This window comes from Primulina eburnea, chromosome 8, assembly GCF_022965805.1.
Source record: "Primulina eburnea isolate SZY01 chromosome 8, ASM2296580v1, whole genome shotgun sequence".
Classification (NCBI taxonomy): domain Eukaryota; kingdom Viridiplantae; phylum Streptophyta; class Magnoliopsida; order Lamiales; family Gesneriaceae; genus Primulina; species Primulina eburnea.
This window is the reverse complement of record NC_133108.1, coordinates 41,259,692-41,275,604: the sequence shown is the minus strand read 5'-3', so window position 1 is coordinate 41,275,604 and position 15,913 is coordinate 41,259,692. Positions and strand designations below refer to the sequence as shown.

Below are 15,913 nucleotides of genomic sequence, written 5' to 3'. Positions count from 1 at the left end.
GTCATGGTCTGTTTTAATAATTATATATATGTCTATATATTAATAAAGTGTTAAAATTTTAATGTAGGTCAAATGTGGACTTAATAGATAGAAGTCTTTATTTTGTAAACATCAAGTTATTTTTTTTCTTATTTTTTTAATTGATATACCAAAATTACAGTATTGTTTTTTATTATTTTTTATAATTATATATTCTGATTCTCATTTAAATATAAATAAAATAAATTATAAAAATATGGTACAATCGTTAGTTATTTTCTATTACAAAACAGGGAACCTTATGTTTTGAAAAAAAAAACAAAAAAACAATTACGATTTCTTCTTTTTCGAGTTTTCACTGAGGAGGTTCGACAAATTGTGGTTAGCGGCTGCAAATGGCATCTCAAATCTTTAGACGACTCGCTCGAAGCCGAGCCAGTGGAATCATCTCCTCCAACCGGAGCTTGCTCGATCGGAATTTTTCATCGGACTCCAATCTGATCCGCGCCACTCTCTTCCCTGGTGATGGCATCGGCCCTGAGATCGCTGAATCCGTCAAACAGGTAACATATCATGAAACTTTTGCAGTATCTTTCTTTTTTGTGTCGGTACTTTTGGTTTAGTTGACGTGAACAGTGAAAAGAATGTGATTTGGCTTCTGGAAGGAGGGAGAGGATTCATTTCACTTTAATATACGTTCATTTGCTTCTATATTTTGTGGCTAGCTAGATTCTAATTCAAAATCTTATTGACTTAGATTATTAATTCCCCTAGTTTACACTTACATTATTAAATCCCCTAGTTTACATTCTTCATTCAAAACCATGTCCACTGATTATGTCTATGGATTGATTCATTTGATGGCACCATGTCATTTGCTGAAAATGTGTGAAATGCATGACTGGTACAACAATAGCGGATGTTATGACTGGCCCAATAATGATAGATGGGTGTTCTTCTAATATATGGTTTTGGGGGGGTTCGAATCAAAATGGAAAGCAATATTCAGATTCACATCTTTTGTTATCCTGAACATAATCAAAGAGAATTCTATGAGGTTAATCGACTAATAAGTGAAATGTTTCTCCATTAATAATCTCTCTTAGAATATATATATTGAGTTAACATGATAATTTGCAAGACTGATGCGGTAAATATATCCAGAGAGATGAGTGCTATAGTGCTTTCTATATTGTCTTGATTTTGTGATCTTGAATGCCATGGAGATCTGGCTATCATACTCATGTTCTTTTATCTATAATTTAATTTCTTGATCTGTGAATTGCTAATTATTCTAGTTGTAAGATTATGCTGCTACCTAATGAATGGTGAACTTCTTTTCTAGCACCCTGCATGAATTGATGTATTTCTATGTTTTCCTATTGACGACTCAGAAAACCATGTGAGCTGTGAAATGGAGAGTGAACCTCTTTCCAATTCCTCGTTATCTATTTTTTCTCGTCTTGAAGTTTGAACTCCTTATGGCGATGGAAATGTTGTTTGTTTTTATTGCGACAATAAACAATCTCCTCACAATTGATATTGGTAGTATTCATCTCCTTTGTCTTTTATCTACTACCTACCTAAAAGTTTGAATAAAAGGACAAAGTTGAAATTTTGATTTCAAATAATTTATTTGCTTCACACTATTTAATATTTGTTATTTTGTTTCATTAAATGATAAGGAGGTGGATTTTAGTTTAAGAACTTATAAGTTATAACTAATATGATCCAAAAATTATAAATTGATTATGTGTACTCACATGCAATGCACGTGTCTATTATTAGTTGTATTAAACATCCGATTAAATTTCAGGTATTTAAAGTTGCTGATGTGCCAATTGAATGGGAAGAACACTTTGTGGGGAAGGATGTAGATCCAAGAACTCAGAGTTTCCTGACATGGGAAAGTCTTGAATCTGTGAGAACAAATAAAGTTGGTTTAAAAGGACCTATGGCGACACCCATTGGAAAAGGTCATCGGTCTCTTAATCTTACCCTTAGAAAAGAGCTTAATCTATATGCCAATGTGAGACCTTGTTACAGTCTACCTGGATACAAGACTAAGTATGATGATGTAGATCTCATAACTATTCGTGAAAACACAGAAGGAGAATATAGTGGACTTGAACATCAAGTAAGCCACACACAGTGCATGCATAATATTTCAAAAGAATGCTTATGTACTTTTGACGTTGATCCTGCTCATTTCGATTCAATCTAGGTGGTGAGGGGTGTTGTTGAAAGTCTTAAGATCATTACACGCCAAGCAAGTTTGAGAGTTGCAGAGTATGCTTTTCACTATGCCCAGACCCACGGACGAAAGAGAGTGTCTGCGATACACAAAGCCAACATCATGCAGAAAACTGACGGTCTTTTCCTTAAGGTCTGCCATCATATACATGCAAATATTCTATTTATTTCCCTTTTCACCTAGTAAATTTCTTCTCTATATTGCAGTGTTGTAGAGAGATTGCAGAGAAGTACCCTGACATGGTGTACGAAGAAGTCGTGATTGACAATTGTTGTATGATGGTATGAAGGATTGTATATCAAGGATTCTAAAAATTTTGGATTACTTTGGAAACAATTACAACCGAGATGGCATAAAAATTTGTCCGAACCCATTAGTTTGCTCTTCGAAAAAAACATAAAATGTGTGGTGAAAATTTACTTTTTTTAAATGTTTTTCTTAATTATTTTCTTTTCCTGATGACAGCTTGTGAAGAATCCAGCCTCTTTCGATGTTCTAGTGATGCCTAATCTTTATGGTGACATAATCAGCGATCTCTGTGCTGGGTTAATTGGAGGCTTAGGCTTAACCCCCAGGTATATGCAATATCTGACATTTGTAGAATGTTTATCGTGAATATTTTTACCTGACTTGGTCCTCGACAGTTGTAATATTGGTGAGGGAGGTATTGCACTTGCCGAAGCCGTACATGGTTCTGCACCTGATATCGCTGGAAAGGTTTGTCCCAAAGCAACTCATTATGTTCGTTTGATTCTGCAAGGTTGTGTAAGCCAGTTGTTTCTGTGTACATATGAGTCATATTTCCTAATTATCGCCGTCTTATTTAGTTAGTGAGCATATTGTAGTGTTGGAGGCAATATTGATCTGTTTAGGAGGATGTGAAATGGATTCTTTTTCCAGATTGTGTTAGACATTTTCATGAAGTAAAGACGGACACAAACTATTTGCTAGGAGAAATCATTTTGTCTGGTCACGATGGCATGGACCCTCGTATCATGGGCCTAGGGGCATATAAAATATTACCATAGATGACCCCAGGAGTGCTATTAGCCTGTTGGAGGCAATATGAATCTGTTTAGGAGGAGTGGCAGTGGATTCTTATGCCAGCTCGTGTTCGACATTTTCATAAAGTAAAAACGGACACAAATCAGTTGCTAATAGAAATCATTTTGTCTGGTGCCGCTTGCATGGACCCTTGCAACATGGGACTAGAGCATAATATAATGCTATCATAGATAACACCAGGCGTGCTATTAGCCTAGAGAGCTCATCTAGATGTCTTTAGGGGCAGATTTAGAATGTGAATGAATGCAACAAGGACATCACATGTCTATCAGGAGCTGATTGCAATACCTGTCCATATCATAATATTTGTGTAAAAATGAATGGATGTATAAAAGCATTCAATGGTACATTTTAGGAACTTGTGTTAATCCATTTTATGAAGCAAAGAATGACGTTAAATAGTTGCTGGTACTATACATAGTCTCACTTGCACGGACTTGATTACCTTGTGGGCCTGGAGCGTGATAATATGTTCTAGAGAGATGGAAGCATTACCTTGTCGTTATGTTTTCAATTGCCATTTTGATGTTTCACTAGGTTTATTTCCGTCTTGCGAAGTGTTTGGTACTTTATGACTACATGTTAAGTCCATTTACTCACTCGGGGCAGGTGTCGTAAAACCATTTGGAAAATACCATCATCTTTATGAACCAATATTGTCAAATCTGTTGGCTAGATATATATGCCTGTATATGGATGTGCTTTTGGAGATTATATGGCAGTTATAGTGGGCAAGAACTCATCTTGGGGAGGTTTAAGTATTGAGTTCACATGTGTTCGAATCTACCCATAACATGGGCGCTATTCATCTAGGTGCAGTGTTTTGGACTGGCCTTCTGTGTGAGCAAGTGTTATGATATTTTTGTCTGTTGAATCAGAAGAAAAACACTTGCTTGATGTCAAATTTTACGGAGTTCTTGTAGCATTAATGACCTAGAACAAAAAATTGCTGAAGCAGGTTTATTGGTAGTATGCTGGAAGCAGGGTCTTGTGATAAAGATTGAGATCTCTTTAATTTGTTGATCCCCATGATCATCTTAGTAGCCATATATGTTTAGACTGCTCTATAATTGATTTCAGAGCACATGTTCTGATAAATATCTCTGAGTATGAGCATAATTGAATACAAATTTCTGGGAAGTCAAGGGGGATACCGGGTGGAATTTTTTTTTTCTTTTTGAATTTTCTTTCAATGTGACAATGTCTGTGCGCTACATTTTTGTTTATTCTAAAATTAATGCAGAATTTGGCAAATCCAACTGCTTTGCTTTTGAGTTCCGTCACAATGTTGCGGCATCTGGATCTCCATGACAAGGCTGATCAAATCCAGGATGCTGTCTTGAAGACCATTGCTGAAGGGAAGTACCGAACAGGTGATCTCGGTGGTAAATCTAAAACAACAGAGTTCACCAACGCAATCTGTGATAATCTCTGAGCTGTGTTTCAGCATATGTACATTTGATTTTTCCGACAAAATGTCATTTCTTCTTGTTGCTTTCGATATGTTTGCAGAAACTATTTTCCACCAGTATCACTTCTTGGATAGAATAATACATCACTTTTCATATATAGCATATGAAGCAGAAGTTATGAATTTTGAATTAATTTTCTATTTGTAAAATATCTTTGTATATTATTACATAAGTTATATGACATGTAATTCTTACAGTGTAAAAGAAACAAAATTACCAAAAATCAAAGATATATAATATTAAAGAAAAATAAGATAATAAAATCCATCATGAAACATGTTAAAAATATAATACTGCATGTGGTTGGTGAACGACGGCGACATCATATTACATTAATTGATTAATTAACTAACTTAAACCAAGTTTATGAATTTGACAAATTGGTTAGCTAAATTATTCAGGCTGATTGATTTTATTATGCTCTAATTTTTTTTTTTACTTTTCGAAAATTAAATAAATATAACTTATAATGAGAAAAAAATATTTATGCTTGTATGTTTCAATTTTAGATTTATTTTTAAATTTGATTTGATAAATTTTACATGATCATCAACTAATTCAGAAATAAGTAAAAAATAATATTAAATTAAATATACTAAAATTATATTCGATTGTAAGATCATTCATAACTAATACTAAAATCACAAATTTGAAATAAGATATCGAATTCTAAATTCAATTAGGACATCGCTTGCTTTTTGGGTCGAGCTCTTTTTTGGTGCAAGATGGGTCAAAGTTTTTTTTAGGTTGAGTTTTTTTTTAGGTCGAGCTCTACCCAAACTCAAGGGTCGAGTTTTAGAAGTGAAGAGCTTGGGTGAAGCTCTTCAGCTTGCGTCGAGCTTCTTTTTATTTTTACTTTTTCACTTTTCTTAATATTTACTTAATTATTATGTGAAAATATAAATGACAATTGAATGAAATATGCACAACGTTTTTTGTGCATTTTTTTTCTCTGATCAATTAAAAATATTGGATTTAGAACGTTGAGTAATATTCAAATTTTAATCTATAAATAAACAAGTTTTTAAGAAATTAAAATTCATATTTTCAATATCCTACATACATATTTCTTTCACAAAAAAATCATACATACAGATAATTGTAATAAACTTTCTAATTTTATATTTCAATAAAAATATAATACTAAATAATATATTAAAGTAATTAAAGTGGTGAAATGATTTTATGTAAATGAAAATAAAATATTATTTAAAGTGAAAGTGTGACTCATAAATATTTGGTTGGTGTGATATTTTATTGTGAAATATGAGATATTTGAATAGAAAAATATTTGATTGATGACGTATATCAGAAAGACCACAAATATTTAAAAGAAATATATTCCTATTACCTATGGGTAAAAAGAAAATTGATTCACCCGCATTGGCCTAACCTACCGAGCAAATTGATATAAGCCTACCTACCAACCAGCCGACGGAATCAAATGGGAAAGTTTACGCTACATTCGGTGCATCAAATTTCTCACGCACCCACTGTTTAAATCATTCGCATGGTAGCCTTAGGCATAGTTTGGTACACATGATAGGATAAACTTATGATATATAATATAAGGATAAGTTAAGGATAAATAAGATGTAGGATATTATATTTAATGTTTGGTATGATTTTAATAAGAGCGATTAAATTTATATATTAGATTGTAATGACAAAATTAACCTTATCATAATAAATTTTATAATTTCAAAGTTGTTGCTTGAGTTCATATTTTTTATATGTTCATGTGCCGATAGTACTTGCATGATTTATTTATTTTTACCTAATTTTATATATTATATAATATGATAATTGAGCCCTTGATTTTTTGAGTCGAGTCAAATATCAATTTTTAAGGTTAATCGAGTGATACTAATAATTTTATTGAGATTTATAAAAATTATTTATATAATTATCTCGAATTCATTTATATAATTATCATATTATATAATATATAAAAATAAATAAAATATTTATTTGATTTTAATTTCTACCTAGTAGCATAGATTTATAAAAAAAATATTTATAAATTGAGGGTAATTAAGTCATTTGTAGTGTATTTTATCATTAAATTAAAATTATCACAGCTTCTATTATGGATAATTTATCCTTCTAAAAAATTATTTATCAATCTCTCTCTTATCCCATGTACCAAATTATACCTTAATTAATTGTATTTGTGAACTGAAATGAAATCTCAGTTACAGAGAATCTGTGCCCGCCTTGCATAGTTCACCCACCCATCACCCAAATTTCCAAAATGACTGCGGATCTAGTAATCTACACATATTCTAATATAGGTATAAATTTTTTTATATTTGAATAAATAATTTACAGATTCTATAAAAAAAATGTTAAAAATATTTTTAATAATTATTTTAAATTTTTTCACTGGTGTGTGTGTGTGTATATATATGTTTCAACCTTCGCACACCAGCCCCACGCCTTTCATTCATATTCGTTCTGACAAATCCAAAAATCAGGCGCATTTCCATTTAACCGCAAAGAGTAGAAATGGAGCACGAAGGAATCCTATTGGGAATGGGGAATCCGCTTTTGGATATCTCCGCCGTGGTGGATCAGGAATTCTTGGACAGGTAATTTCCTGACTTTGTCTCTTTTTTTGCGTGCATTTGTTTTAGTTTTGATTCATATGCTTGTTTGAGCTTGAGATCTGGGGTTTCATATATGTTTCTATCATTTTTTGGCTGGCTATTTCACAGATCTGCGTGATTGTCGAAATTTTGCTTGTATAATAAATTTGTTTGCTTGTATATCTGCTGCGGCTTTGTAATTCGTTTAGTTTTTCACATTTTTATTTTTATCTCTTGGATATGTGATTATGTTGTTAATGTTGCATTTTTATGAACTTTCACATGTGCATGTGGAAATCTGCTTGTATAATGTGTATGCTTGCATGCGTTGTTGTTGCTGGATTGCATTTTTTATCATCTTTATCGCGTAGATCTGAGATTTTCTATTCGTGATTCAATGCGTTAAGTTAAAATTATGAGATCGAGCTTTTTGGTAGGCGTTGAAGTTGAATTGGTTTCTTTGCAGATACGATATTAAATTGAACAATGCAATTCTTGCGGAGGAAAAGCACTTGCCTATGTAAGTACTTTGAATGCTGTTATTCGAATCCCTGGTTTAGGGATTCGTTTTCTTGTAAAGATTGTGCGGGAATGAGATCTATAAATCCATATTTATTTGAGAAAGGACCAACATAATTGGTATTAACAAATCATACGTCTGAGTATAGGTTAGAATAGCTTGCAAGGATTTCATTCTGTTTATTTCATCAGGTATGAAAATAATTATTTTTCAATGTGCTTATCAGGTATGATGAAATGGCATCTAAGTACAAAGTGGAGTACATCGCTGGAGGTAAGTTTTCTTTGGTGAAGAATTTTCGAATTGATTTCTTGGCCCACATTGTTGGATATTACTAGCTTATATTTGTGAATTGTGATACTAATACTAATGATTTTGCAATGCAGGGGCTACCCAAAATTCAATTAGAGTTGCCCAGGTCCTTGACATTGCTGTTTATGGCTTGATAATCATTGTCTATTTGGCAATTCGAGTTGTCACTAGCTGATATTTTTAAATTTTCATGCAGTGGATGCTTCAAATTCCTGGTGCAACCAGTTACATGGGATCCATTGGAAAGGATAAATTTGGTGAGGAAATGAAGGCCAATGCAAAACTAGCGGGTGTCAATGTTAGAATTTTGTTTTTTGTTTTTGTTACCTTTTAATCACTATCATCATTTTTGTAAAAACTAATTAGTGTTAACACATATGTTTATGTTTGTGTTAGGTTCATTATCATGAAGATGAATCTGCGACTGGTACTTGTGGTGTGTGTGTGCTTGGTGGTGAAAGGTTGATCTTCTATATATTTATATATTTGAGATCTTGGTTCCTCTTCTCTTTATTTTTGTTGAGATATTTCTTGGTTTATCTAATGTTTGTGTTCTCGTTGACAAAATAAAATTCTGAAAGTTCTACAATGTACTAAATATATTTCATTTGAGTGTCACTTTGTGTGCTCATATAAAAAAGAGAAGGGGATAGGCACTATATATTACACCGATCAATTGTCTCAATATTACTTTCCTACTTCTAAATTATTTACAATTATGCCGAAATTACTTGTTTGACCTCCGACAGCTCAAATACAATAAATTATACCTTGCAATATACATTTCCTAGAACTGCATATTTATTCTTCAGCAAAGCTTCTCTTTCCATCTCCCATAATTTCCCTGTAATTCCAGTTGTTGTGAGCCCCTCTCTTCCATCCCCTGCATCCCCATCCTGCTCTCCTTTGGGTGGCGACCTGCCCTGTCCTCCTTCGCTGCCCCCATCTGTCCATTTCTCCTTTCCCATCTTGTATTTCCCTCTGCGCTCATTCTAATGCGGATCCTTTTCTCAGAACCTCCCCTAATTTTATACTCCTAATTGTATCAAACTTTCATCGCCCAAGTTGATGAATGTATTGGGCTAACAAATCATGGTTAATGTATTGCAGATCACTTGTTGCCAATTTGTCAGCTGCAAATTGCTACAAAGTTGATCATTTGAAGAGACCAGAAAACTGGGCCTTGGGTATGTGTTGCATAATGAGTACTATTTTTCCCATGTTTCACTGTCCATATCATGACATATAAGTACTCGTCTAATCTTTCAACAGTGGAAAAGGCCAAGTTCTTCTATATTGCTGGATTTTTTTTCACTGTTTCCCCTGAGTCTATCTTACTTGTTGCTGAGCATGCAGCTGCTAAAAACAAGGTTAGAAGTTGGATAATTAGTTTTTTGCTCACCTAATGCTATTGCGTAATTAACAGCACCAATATGAAGGCACCAATCTTCTCAAAGTTCATGCACGTGTAGGTTTTTGCGACGAACCTTTCTGCTCCATTTATCTGCGAGTTCTTCAAGGATGTTCAAGACAAAGTATTCCCGTAAGGCTAATTTACTCAATTTCTTAACAACATAGTTTATTAAGAAGAAGAGACATTGATTGAGGGCCTGCCATTATTTGGCTTTCAGATATGTGGACTTCCTTTTTGGAAATGAAACAGAAGCAAGAACTCTCTCTAAAGTTCATGGCTGGGAGGTAAAGATTCATTCAATTGCACCAGATTTGGTGATGAGTTTTAATACTATGGACTTATGCATGTTGAGCGTGGACTAACAGACGGAGAACATTGAGGAAATAGCTTTGAAAATTTCCCAGCTGCCGAAGGCATCTGGAACACACAAAAGAATTACTGTTATCACACAAGGTGCAGATCCAGTTGTGGTTGCAGAGGATGGGAAGGTGAAGTTGTACCCTGTAATTCTGCTGCCTAAAGAGAAACTCATTGATACCAATGGCGCAGGTCTGTGATTTCTATTTTTAAGAGCATCTGATGCGAAAAAGTAACTAAAAATTCAGTTTTTTTTTTATATAAAAAAATAAAATTCAGTTTTTACAACCAAATCATAGTTAAAGGTTTAAAATGTGATTTACTAAGGTCTAAGACCATGGTAACAACATATTAGAGTTGTCTTGGAAATTTCTCGAATTTTGAGGAGTCCATCCCGCCTTCAAAGATGATCAGACTGCCAGTTAGCTTCTACTCCAATGACCTTTTGTTATCTCAATATGAATCAACTCTTGATAATATCTCACTGATTGGAGTGCTAACATCTGATCAATATGCCAGAACTTGTAGATCCATGTGGTGCAAATAGGGTGCTTACAGCCAGAATGAGGGGGCAATCTAATTTTTTTAGAATTTTATGTATACTTATTTAAAATCTTTAAAACTGCAAGTCACCCCCTAATATGAAATTCTGGGTCCACCCCGTGTTGCATGAGATTAGAGTGGTGTTAATTTGCATTTGTGAATATTGTAGGGGATGCATTCGTGGGTGGATTTTTGTCTCAATTGGTTTTGGAGAAACCCATAGCAGATTGTGTAAAAGCAGGCTGTTATGCAGCCAATGTGATCATCCAGAGGTCCGGTTGCACTTACCCAGAGAAGCCCCATTTTGAATGAAATTTCATTTGATCACCCTCGATACTATTTTGAATTTTGATTATTCAGAAAATCATCACCTTCTAATATTCCTATATTAGGCATGAGTTCTTGTTTGCAAGGGATTTTACTGCCTCAAAATCATGTAAGATTTTGCTTAATAACATTACTTTACCGCTATTTTTTGAGGGAATTCATATTTAATATTCTGTGGTTGTATCTGTATTCTGTACCTGCAAGTGGCTTAACATTATCGAATGATCAAGAATATTGTTTGTTATAGTAATAAATGTGTGTTTCTGACGGCTTTCATTATATTATATTCGCTGTACCATTGAACAAGAGAAACATAATTATAGTAGTCTCTTGACGCTTGACGGTCTCATGGATAACTATCTTATGAGACGGATCAACTTTGTTTATATTTACAATATTAAATAATGTTTTTTTCATAAAAAGTAATTTTTTTTATTATAAATGATCCAAATAAAAGATTTGTTTCACAAAATTGACTTGTGAAGGAATATCCCCGTTAGCAGGGTTTTGTAGCAATTTCTATTTGTTTTTCGCCGCTTTGGGTTGTGGGGCTTACTTCTTAGCCCCAGTGGGAGTAGTGACTAGCGTTATACGTTTTTGATCGTTTCATAAAAGTTTTTATATATAATTATTACTACCTAATCTGATTTAGCTCTTATAAGTTATAATAGTTTTAATCTCGACGGTTTTAGCTTTGGAATCGATTATTGTGATTCTAGATTCCAATAAAAGGGGGAATCGGGATTCAATAATTTAGATACTATTTAATATCCAGGTCCTAACAAATTCTTTCCATTTGACCATGGTTTTACGCGTTACAAAGATGAGTCCCCTCTCAAATGTGAAATGGACTCGGCTGAAATATAGACACACACAAATTAGATCAAGATATGCACAATAAAGACTTATAGAAGGAAAAAAAAATCCATCTTCAACATATGTAAATATGTCTGGCATATTTATGATAAAATTTAATTTGTGCATAAATCAAATATTCGTTTATCCTAAAGACGTAAACATGCGTTTTTGGTTTTACTAATTTGATAGTTGGAGAGGTTCTATCGATAACCACCTCTGCCGTCTCCAATGTTCTTTCTATACCAAGATCACTTGACTCAGCCAATCGCCCAATTCTCGTACAAGAGTTGGCTTCGGAAGGAAAAAACCCAGTCGCGCTAAATGTCGAAAAAAACAAATTCGAAGACAAGAATATTAAATTATCTATCTTTGGAGTATGTTAAGTTATATTTATGATATTTTTTTAAAAAAATGTATTTTCCACGAGTTAAGTTAGACAATTATAGCTTCCCTCAGTCTCATTTATTGGAACCAACAGCTTGAAATTAAAATGATTGATTAGGACAATGATGTGCACCAATCCTAGTCCTTTGTCCCTCGTTGCCGAGGTTAGGTTTTAGCCAATTTTGACTTGACCCATTAGTCCTACCTTAAAAAGTTATTTAAATAAGGGGAAATCGAGTGAAAAATTCTCAATCAAAACATTTTTTTGGGTTCATTCCCTATCTACAAAATTAATGATTTGGGCGAATAGATGGATGTTGGTACTTCTAAATATTATAAATAAGCATAGTTATTATATAAACTGACATTAAAAGTGAAAACACCAATACAATTAATTAACTTTATAAAAATTCAAAACGTATTCGTAATACATGACATAATATCCACAATGATATGTCACACCCTATTCAATTTATTTTTATTTTATTCTCGACGAGTGATAATCATACGACATATCCAACATGATTGAAACCTAAATAATAGATATAGGAATCGATTCTTTGAAAAATTCCTATGAATACTGTTATGACAAAAGTTTGTGTGACATGATCTTACGGGTCGTATTTCGTGAGACAAATATCTTATTTAGGTAATCCATAAAAATATTATTTTTTTAGCTAAGAATATTACTTTTTATTGTGAATATTGATAAAATTGACCCGTCTCACAAATAAAAATTCATTAAATCGTACCTATTCAATCATTATTGCGCATTATTTTTATGAACAAAATTTCTTAATTTAAAATAGCTATATGACATCTATTTGTACGACTCATAGACTGGAAAAAGTATATTAGTGGTGACAATACTGTAGTTTTTTGACTTGTATTTCTTCGGATCAGGATCGGTTTTTTCTGCGTCAAAGACGGTTAGTTCGATTATGAGTGTGTGGGTAGTGCCCACACCCCATATGAGTGGTTGAGATTTCACCTTATGGAGAAAAAAAAATTAAAAAAAAATAAAATTAGGCCAGAAAAAATTCTGGCCCTTGGATATACCCCTGCAGACACTGCTGCAAGGGTAGGATGAAATAATCCGTCAAAGACAAACTTTGAGCGAGTTGTAGCGTGGACTTTATTTTCGCTGACCGCCATAGTCTTCTGCTGCGATCGTTTTTTCACGGTTGATTTTTCTAATCTTTATTACATGCTTTAAAGGCATCGAGAATCCTAGTTCCGGACATCATCGGATTACGGACAAAAGGTACAATCTTCTAGGGAAACGTTCTAGAGAATTTAGTTTGATGTTCTTGGATTTTCCTCGTGATCTTTTGCATAGTTTAGGACATAATCTTGATTATTATGTTTGAGTTGCTATTTTTATCTCATAGATTTCGAGCTTGTAGACGATGGTACTGTCGAAAATCTGAAAATTTTATGTGTAATTCACCCCCTCCTCTTCTGGTTTATTTTGATAAATTAGTTTAATTAGAAGAATTATGGATGGGCCTTACTGGGATTTCTGTTTGGTGATTCAAACGCACTTTTACCATAAAAAGATTTACTGTTTACTGTTTCTATATTCACGCGCAAGAAAGGAAGTGAAGTGCTTCGATCGGTGGTCGCGGGTTCATCTTTTACACTTTTTACATGCGACGGATGCTTGGTGCAGCAGTTAGTGCAGCTAGTTTTGGTTAATGGAGCTTGGGATGCTCTTGGTTTTTGGCCTGGAGACATTTGTGTTCATTTGGAAAAAAGGGGCAATATCCCAGTTGTTTCCCATGTTGGATCCATCTTGCTAACCAGAACTTCTGTTTGATTTCTGTTTTGCTTGTCATGTTATTTGATATAATCTTTTGAATGTGTGGCCTGTTGCCGGATATTCTGTCTGGTTTCTGAAGTTGTGTCCTTCATCTGGTTAATTAATTATTCCCTGAATTTTCAGGGAGTGGTGCTACAAACATATAAATCCATGACGTGCTGCCAATTCTTCAATAGAGGGAGAAATAACGAACCACAGACTCCAAGGCTGAATTCGGTTCAGTCCTCATTCACCGATCATGAACAGAGGAAACAAACTGAATCTGGGCCTGATTCAACCAGTGAATCGAATCCTAACACCAAGTCTAGAGGCAATACTCATTTGCCAAATTTGTACGAGAGACCAAATAGTCTCAGGGTGTTTACTTTTCCAGAGCTGAAACAAATGACAAAAAGTTTTAGTCACTCTTCCAAACTTGGGGAGGGTGGATTTGGGTCTGTTTATCAGGGCATTATGAAGAGCTCGGAAGATCCAGCCAAGAAACATGCAGTGGCTGTAAAACAACTCGGTAAAAGAGGGTTGCAGGTCTGTTCTTTTTCACACACTTTTTGTAAATTTAATCTGAAGTTTTATTGATCTATTCTATATCGGCAATATCAGTGCTGTATATCCCAGTATCGATTCTATCTTAGAATGTGAATATTGTGAATGGTGGTTGTTGGGACTTGGTGTATAATGTGAACAAGCACTCACCACTACTACTTAACAGGGTCACAAAGAATGGGTGACAGAAGTTAATGTTCTTGGCGTCGTCGAGCATCCAAACCTCGTTAAGCTCATTGGCTACTGCGCCGAGGATGATGAAAGAGGAATCCAACGGCTCCTGATTTATGAATACATGCCTAATGGAAGCGTGGAAGACCATTTATCAATTAAATCAACAACACCCCTTTCGTGGACTATGAGGCTGAGGATCGCCCTCGATGCTGCCAAAGGCTTAGCATATCTTCATGAGGAAATGGATTTTCAGGTCATTTATGTTTACGTAGTTCTATATTTTGTTGTCTGTTGTCTCGTTAAAATATCTCACTCTATATATATATATATGTATTGTGTGTATCCAGATCATCTTTAGAGATTTCAAATCATCGAACATTCTCCTAGATGAGCAGTGGAATTCTAAGCTATCGGACTTTGGGTTGGCTCGCTTGGGACCTCCAGAGGGACTAACTCACGTATCAACTGCGGTATGCCCAATGCCAGTCTATGTCTCTGTTATCGGAGTTGGATCAAATAAAAAAAATTCGGAGAAGAAGCCTTACTATTGAATTTTTATCAAGTTCAAAACTTCCTTAATGACAAATCATGTATCACCAGGTTGTTGGGACCATGGGATATGCAGCTCCCGAATACGTACGAACTGGCCACCTCACGTCAAAGACTGATGTTTGGAGCTATGGTGTATTCCTATACGAACTCATTACAGGCAGACGCCCACTGGATCGAAACCGTCCCAAAAGTGAGCAGAAGCTCTTGGAATGGGTGAAACCATACGTATCAGATGCAAAGAAGTTTAAGCATATATTGGATCCGAGACTTGATGGGAAGCAAATCCTTAAATCCGCACACAAACTCTCTCTCGTGGCCAACCGTTGCTTGGCTAGACAGTCAAAAACACGGCCGAAAATGAGCGAAGTTCTTGAAATGGTTAGACAGGTTGTGGACACGTCTGCTGGTACAGCCAGTCCGCTGCTACCTTTGAAAAATAAAGATCATATGAAAAAGTTAAAGGAAGCTAGCAGCAGAGGCGAAATTCGAGATGGCGGATCGTTGATTAGTGCGTGCTTATCAAAACTCAGGAAGGTCTCTTGACATTGAGAAAGGCATTCAAGTCCTTGTATTACACGAGAGAATACGTATAACACAATGACTGCATGGGTTTCTTCAACACTTGAAAAAATAAACTTGCCGAGTTGTGTATTCAATATAGAAACGCTCAGGAATGCATTTTAGTGGCCATTCTTTAATCTGGAGTAGAATATCATAATATAATTAATCGATAATATATATTTTTTAAA

General features: G+C 34.4%; 3 protein-coding genes across 3 annotated transcripts; all 3 read left to right on the top strand.

Moving 5' to 3' along the window:
* The first annotated feature begins 290 nt into the window (after window positions 1–290).
* On the top strand, window positions 291–4,931 carry LOC140839822 (3-isopropylmalate dehydrogenase, chloroplastic-like). The gene is made up of 7 exons (XM_073206780.1): window positions 291–542; window positions 1,796–2,116; window positions 2,204–2,365; window positions 2,440–2,514; window positions 2,699–2,808; window positions 2,878–2,950; window positions 4,542–4,931. The coding sequence occupies exons 1-7, from the start codon at window positions 375–377 to the stop codon at window positions 4,731–4,733; spliced, it is 1,101 nt and encodes a 366-aa protein (XP_073062881.1). The 5' UTR covers window positions 291–374; the 3' UTR covers window positions 4,734–4,931.
* A 2,216-nt stretch (window positions 4,932–7,147) lies between these two features.
* Window positions 7,148–11,110, top strand: LOC140839821 (adenosine kinase 2). Its single transcript, XM_073206779.1, has 12 exons — window positions 7,148–7,361; window positions 7,825–7,878; window positions 8,105–8,151; window positions 8,265–8,296; window positions 8,387–8,488; window positions 8,587–8,651; window positions 9,301–9,377; window positions 9,463–9,560; window positions 9,663–9,733; window positions 9,822–9,888; window positions 9,970–10,153; window positions 10,674–11,110. The coding sequence occupies exons 1-12, from the start codon at window positions 7,279–7,281 to the stop codon at window positions 10,814–10,816; spliced, it is 1,023 nt and encodes a 340-aa protein (XP_073062880.1). The 5' UTR covers window positions 7,148–7,278; the 3' UTR covers window positions 10,817–11,110.
* A 2,064-nt stretch (window positions 11,111–13,174) lies between these two features.
* Window positions 13,175–15,913, top strand: LOC140839820 (serine/threonine-protein kinase PCRK1-like). The gene is made up of 5 exons (XM_073206778.1): window positions 13,175–13,337; window positions 14,019–14,420; window positions 14,605–14,865; window positions 14,960–15,082; window positions 15,213–15,913. Exons 2-5 carry the CDS (start codon window positions 14,046–14,048, stop codon window positions 15,705–15,707), a joined length of 1,254 nt encoding a protein of 417 aa, XP_073062879.1. The 5' UTR covers window positions 13,175–13,337; window positions 14,019–14,045; the 3' UTR covers window positions 15,708–15,913.

Excerpts from the sequence above, each read along its gene's own strand:
- LOC140839822 (XM_073206780.1), top strand. The coding sequence starts at position 375 with ATGGCATCTCAAATCTTTAGACGACTCGCTCGAAGCCGAGCCAGTGGA. Across the intron at positions 543-1,795 it reads TCGCTGAATCCGTCAAACAG|GTATTTAAAGTTGCTGATGT; the intron begins GTAACATATCAT and ends ATTAAATTTCAG. Across the intron at positions 2,515-2,698 it reads TTGACAATTGTTGTATGATG|CTTGTGAAGAATCCAGCCTC; the intron begins GTATGAAGGATT and ends TCCTGATGACAG.
- LOC140839821 (XM_073206779.1), top strand. The coding sequence starts at position 7,279 with ATGGAGCACGAAGGAATCCTATTGGGAATGGGGAATCCGCTTTTGGAT. Across the intron at positions 8,652-9,300 it reads TGTGTGCTTGGTGGTGAAAG|ATCACTTGTTGCCAATTTGT; the intron begins GTTGATCTTCTA and ends AATGTATTGCAG. Across the intron at positions 9,734-9,821 it reads GTTCAAGACAAAGTATTCCC|ATATGTGGACTTCCTTTTTG; the intron begins GTAAGGCTAATT and ends TTTGGCTTTCAG.
- LOC140839820 (XM_073206778.1), top strand. The coding sequence starts at position 14,046 with ATGACGTGCTGCCAATTCTTCAATAGAGGGAGAAATAACGAACCACAG. Across the intron at positions 14,421-14,604 it reads TCGGTAAAAGAGGGTTGCAG|GGTCACAAAGAATGGGTGAC; the intron begins GTCTGTTCTTTT and ends ACTACTTAACAG. Across the intron at positions 14,866-14,959 it reads ATGAGGAAATGGATTTTCAG|ATCATCTTTAGAGATTTCAA; the intron begins GTCATTTATGTT and ends GTGTGTATCCAG.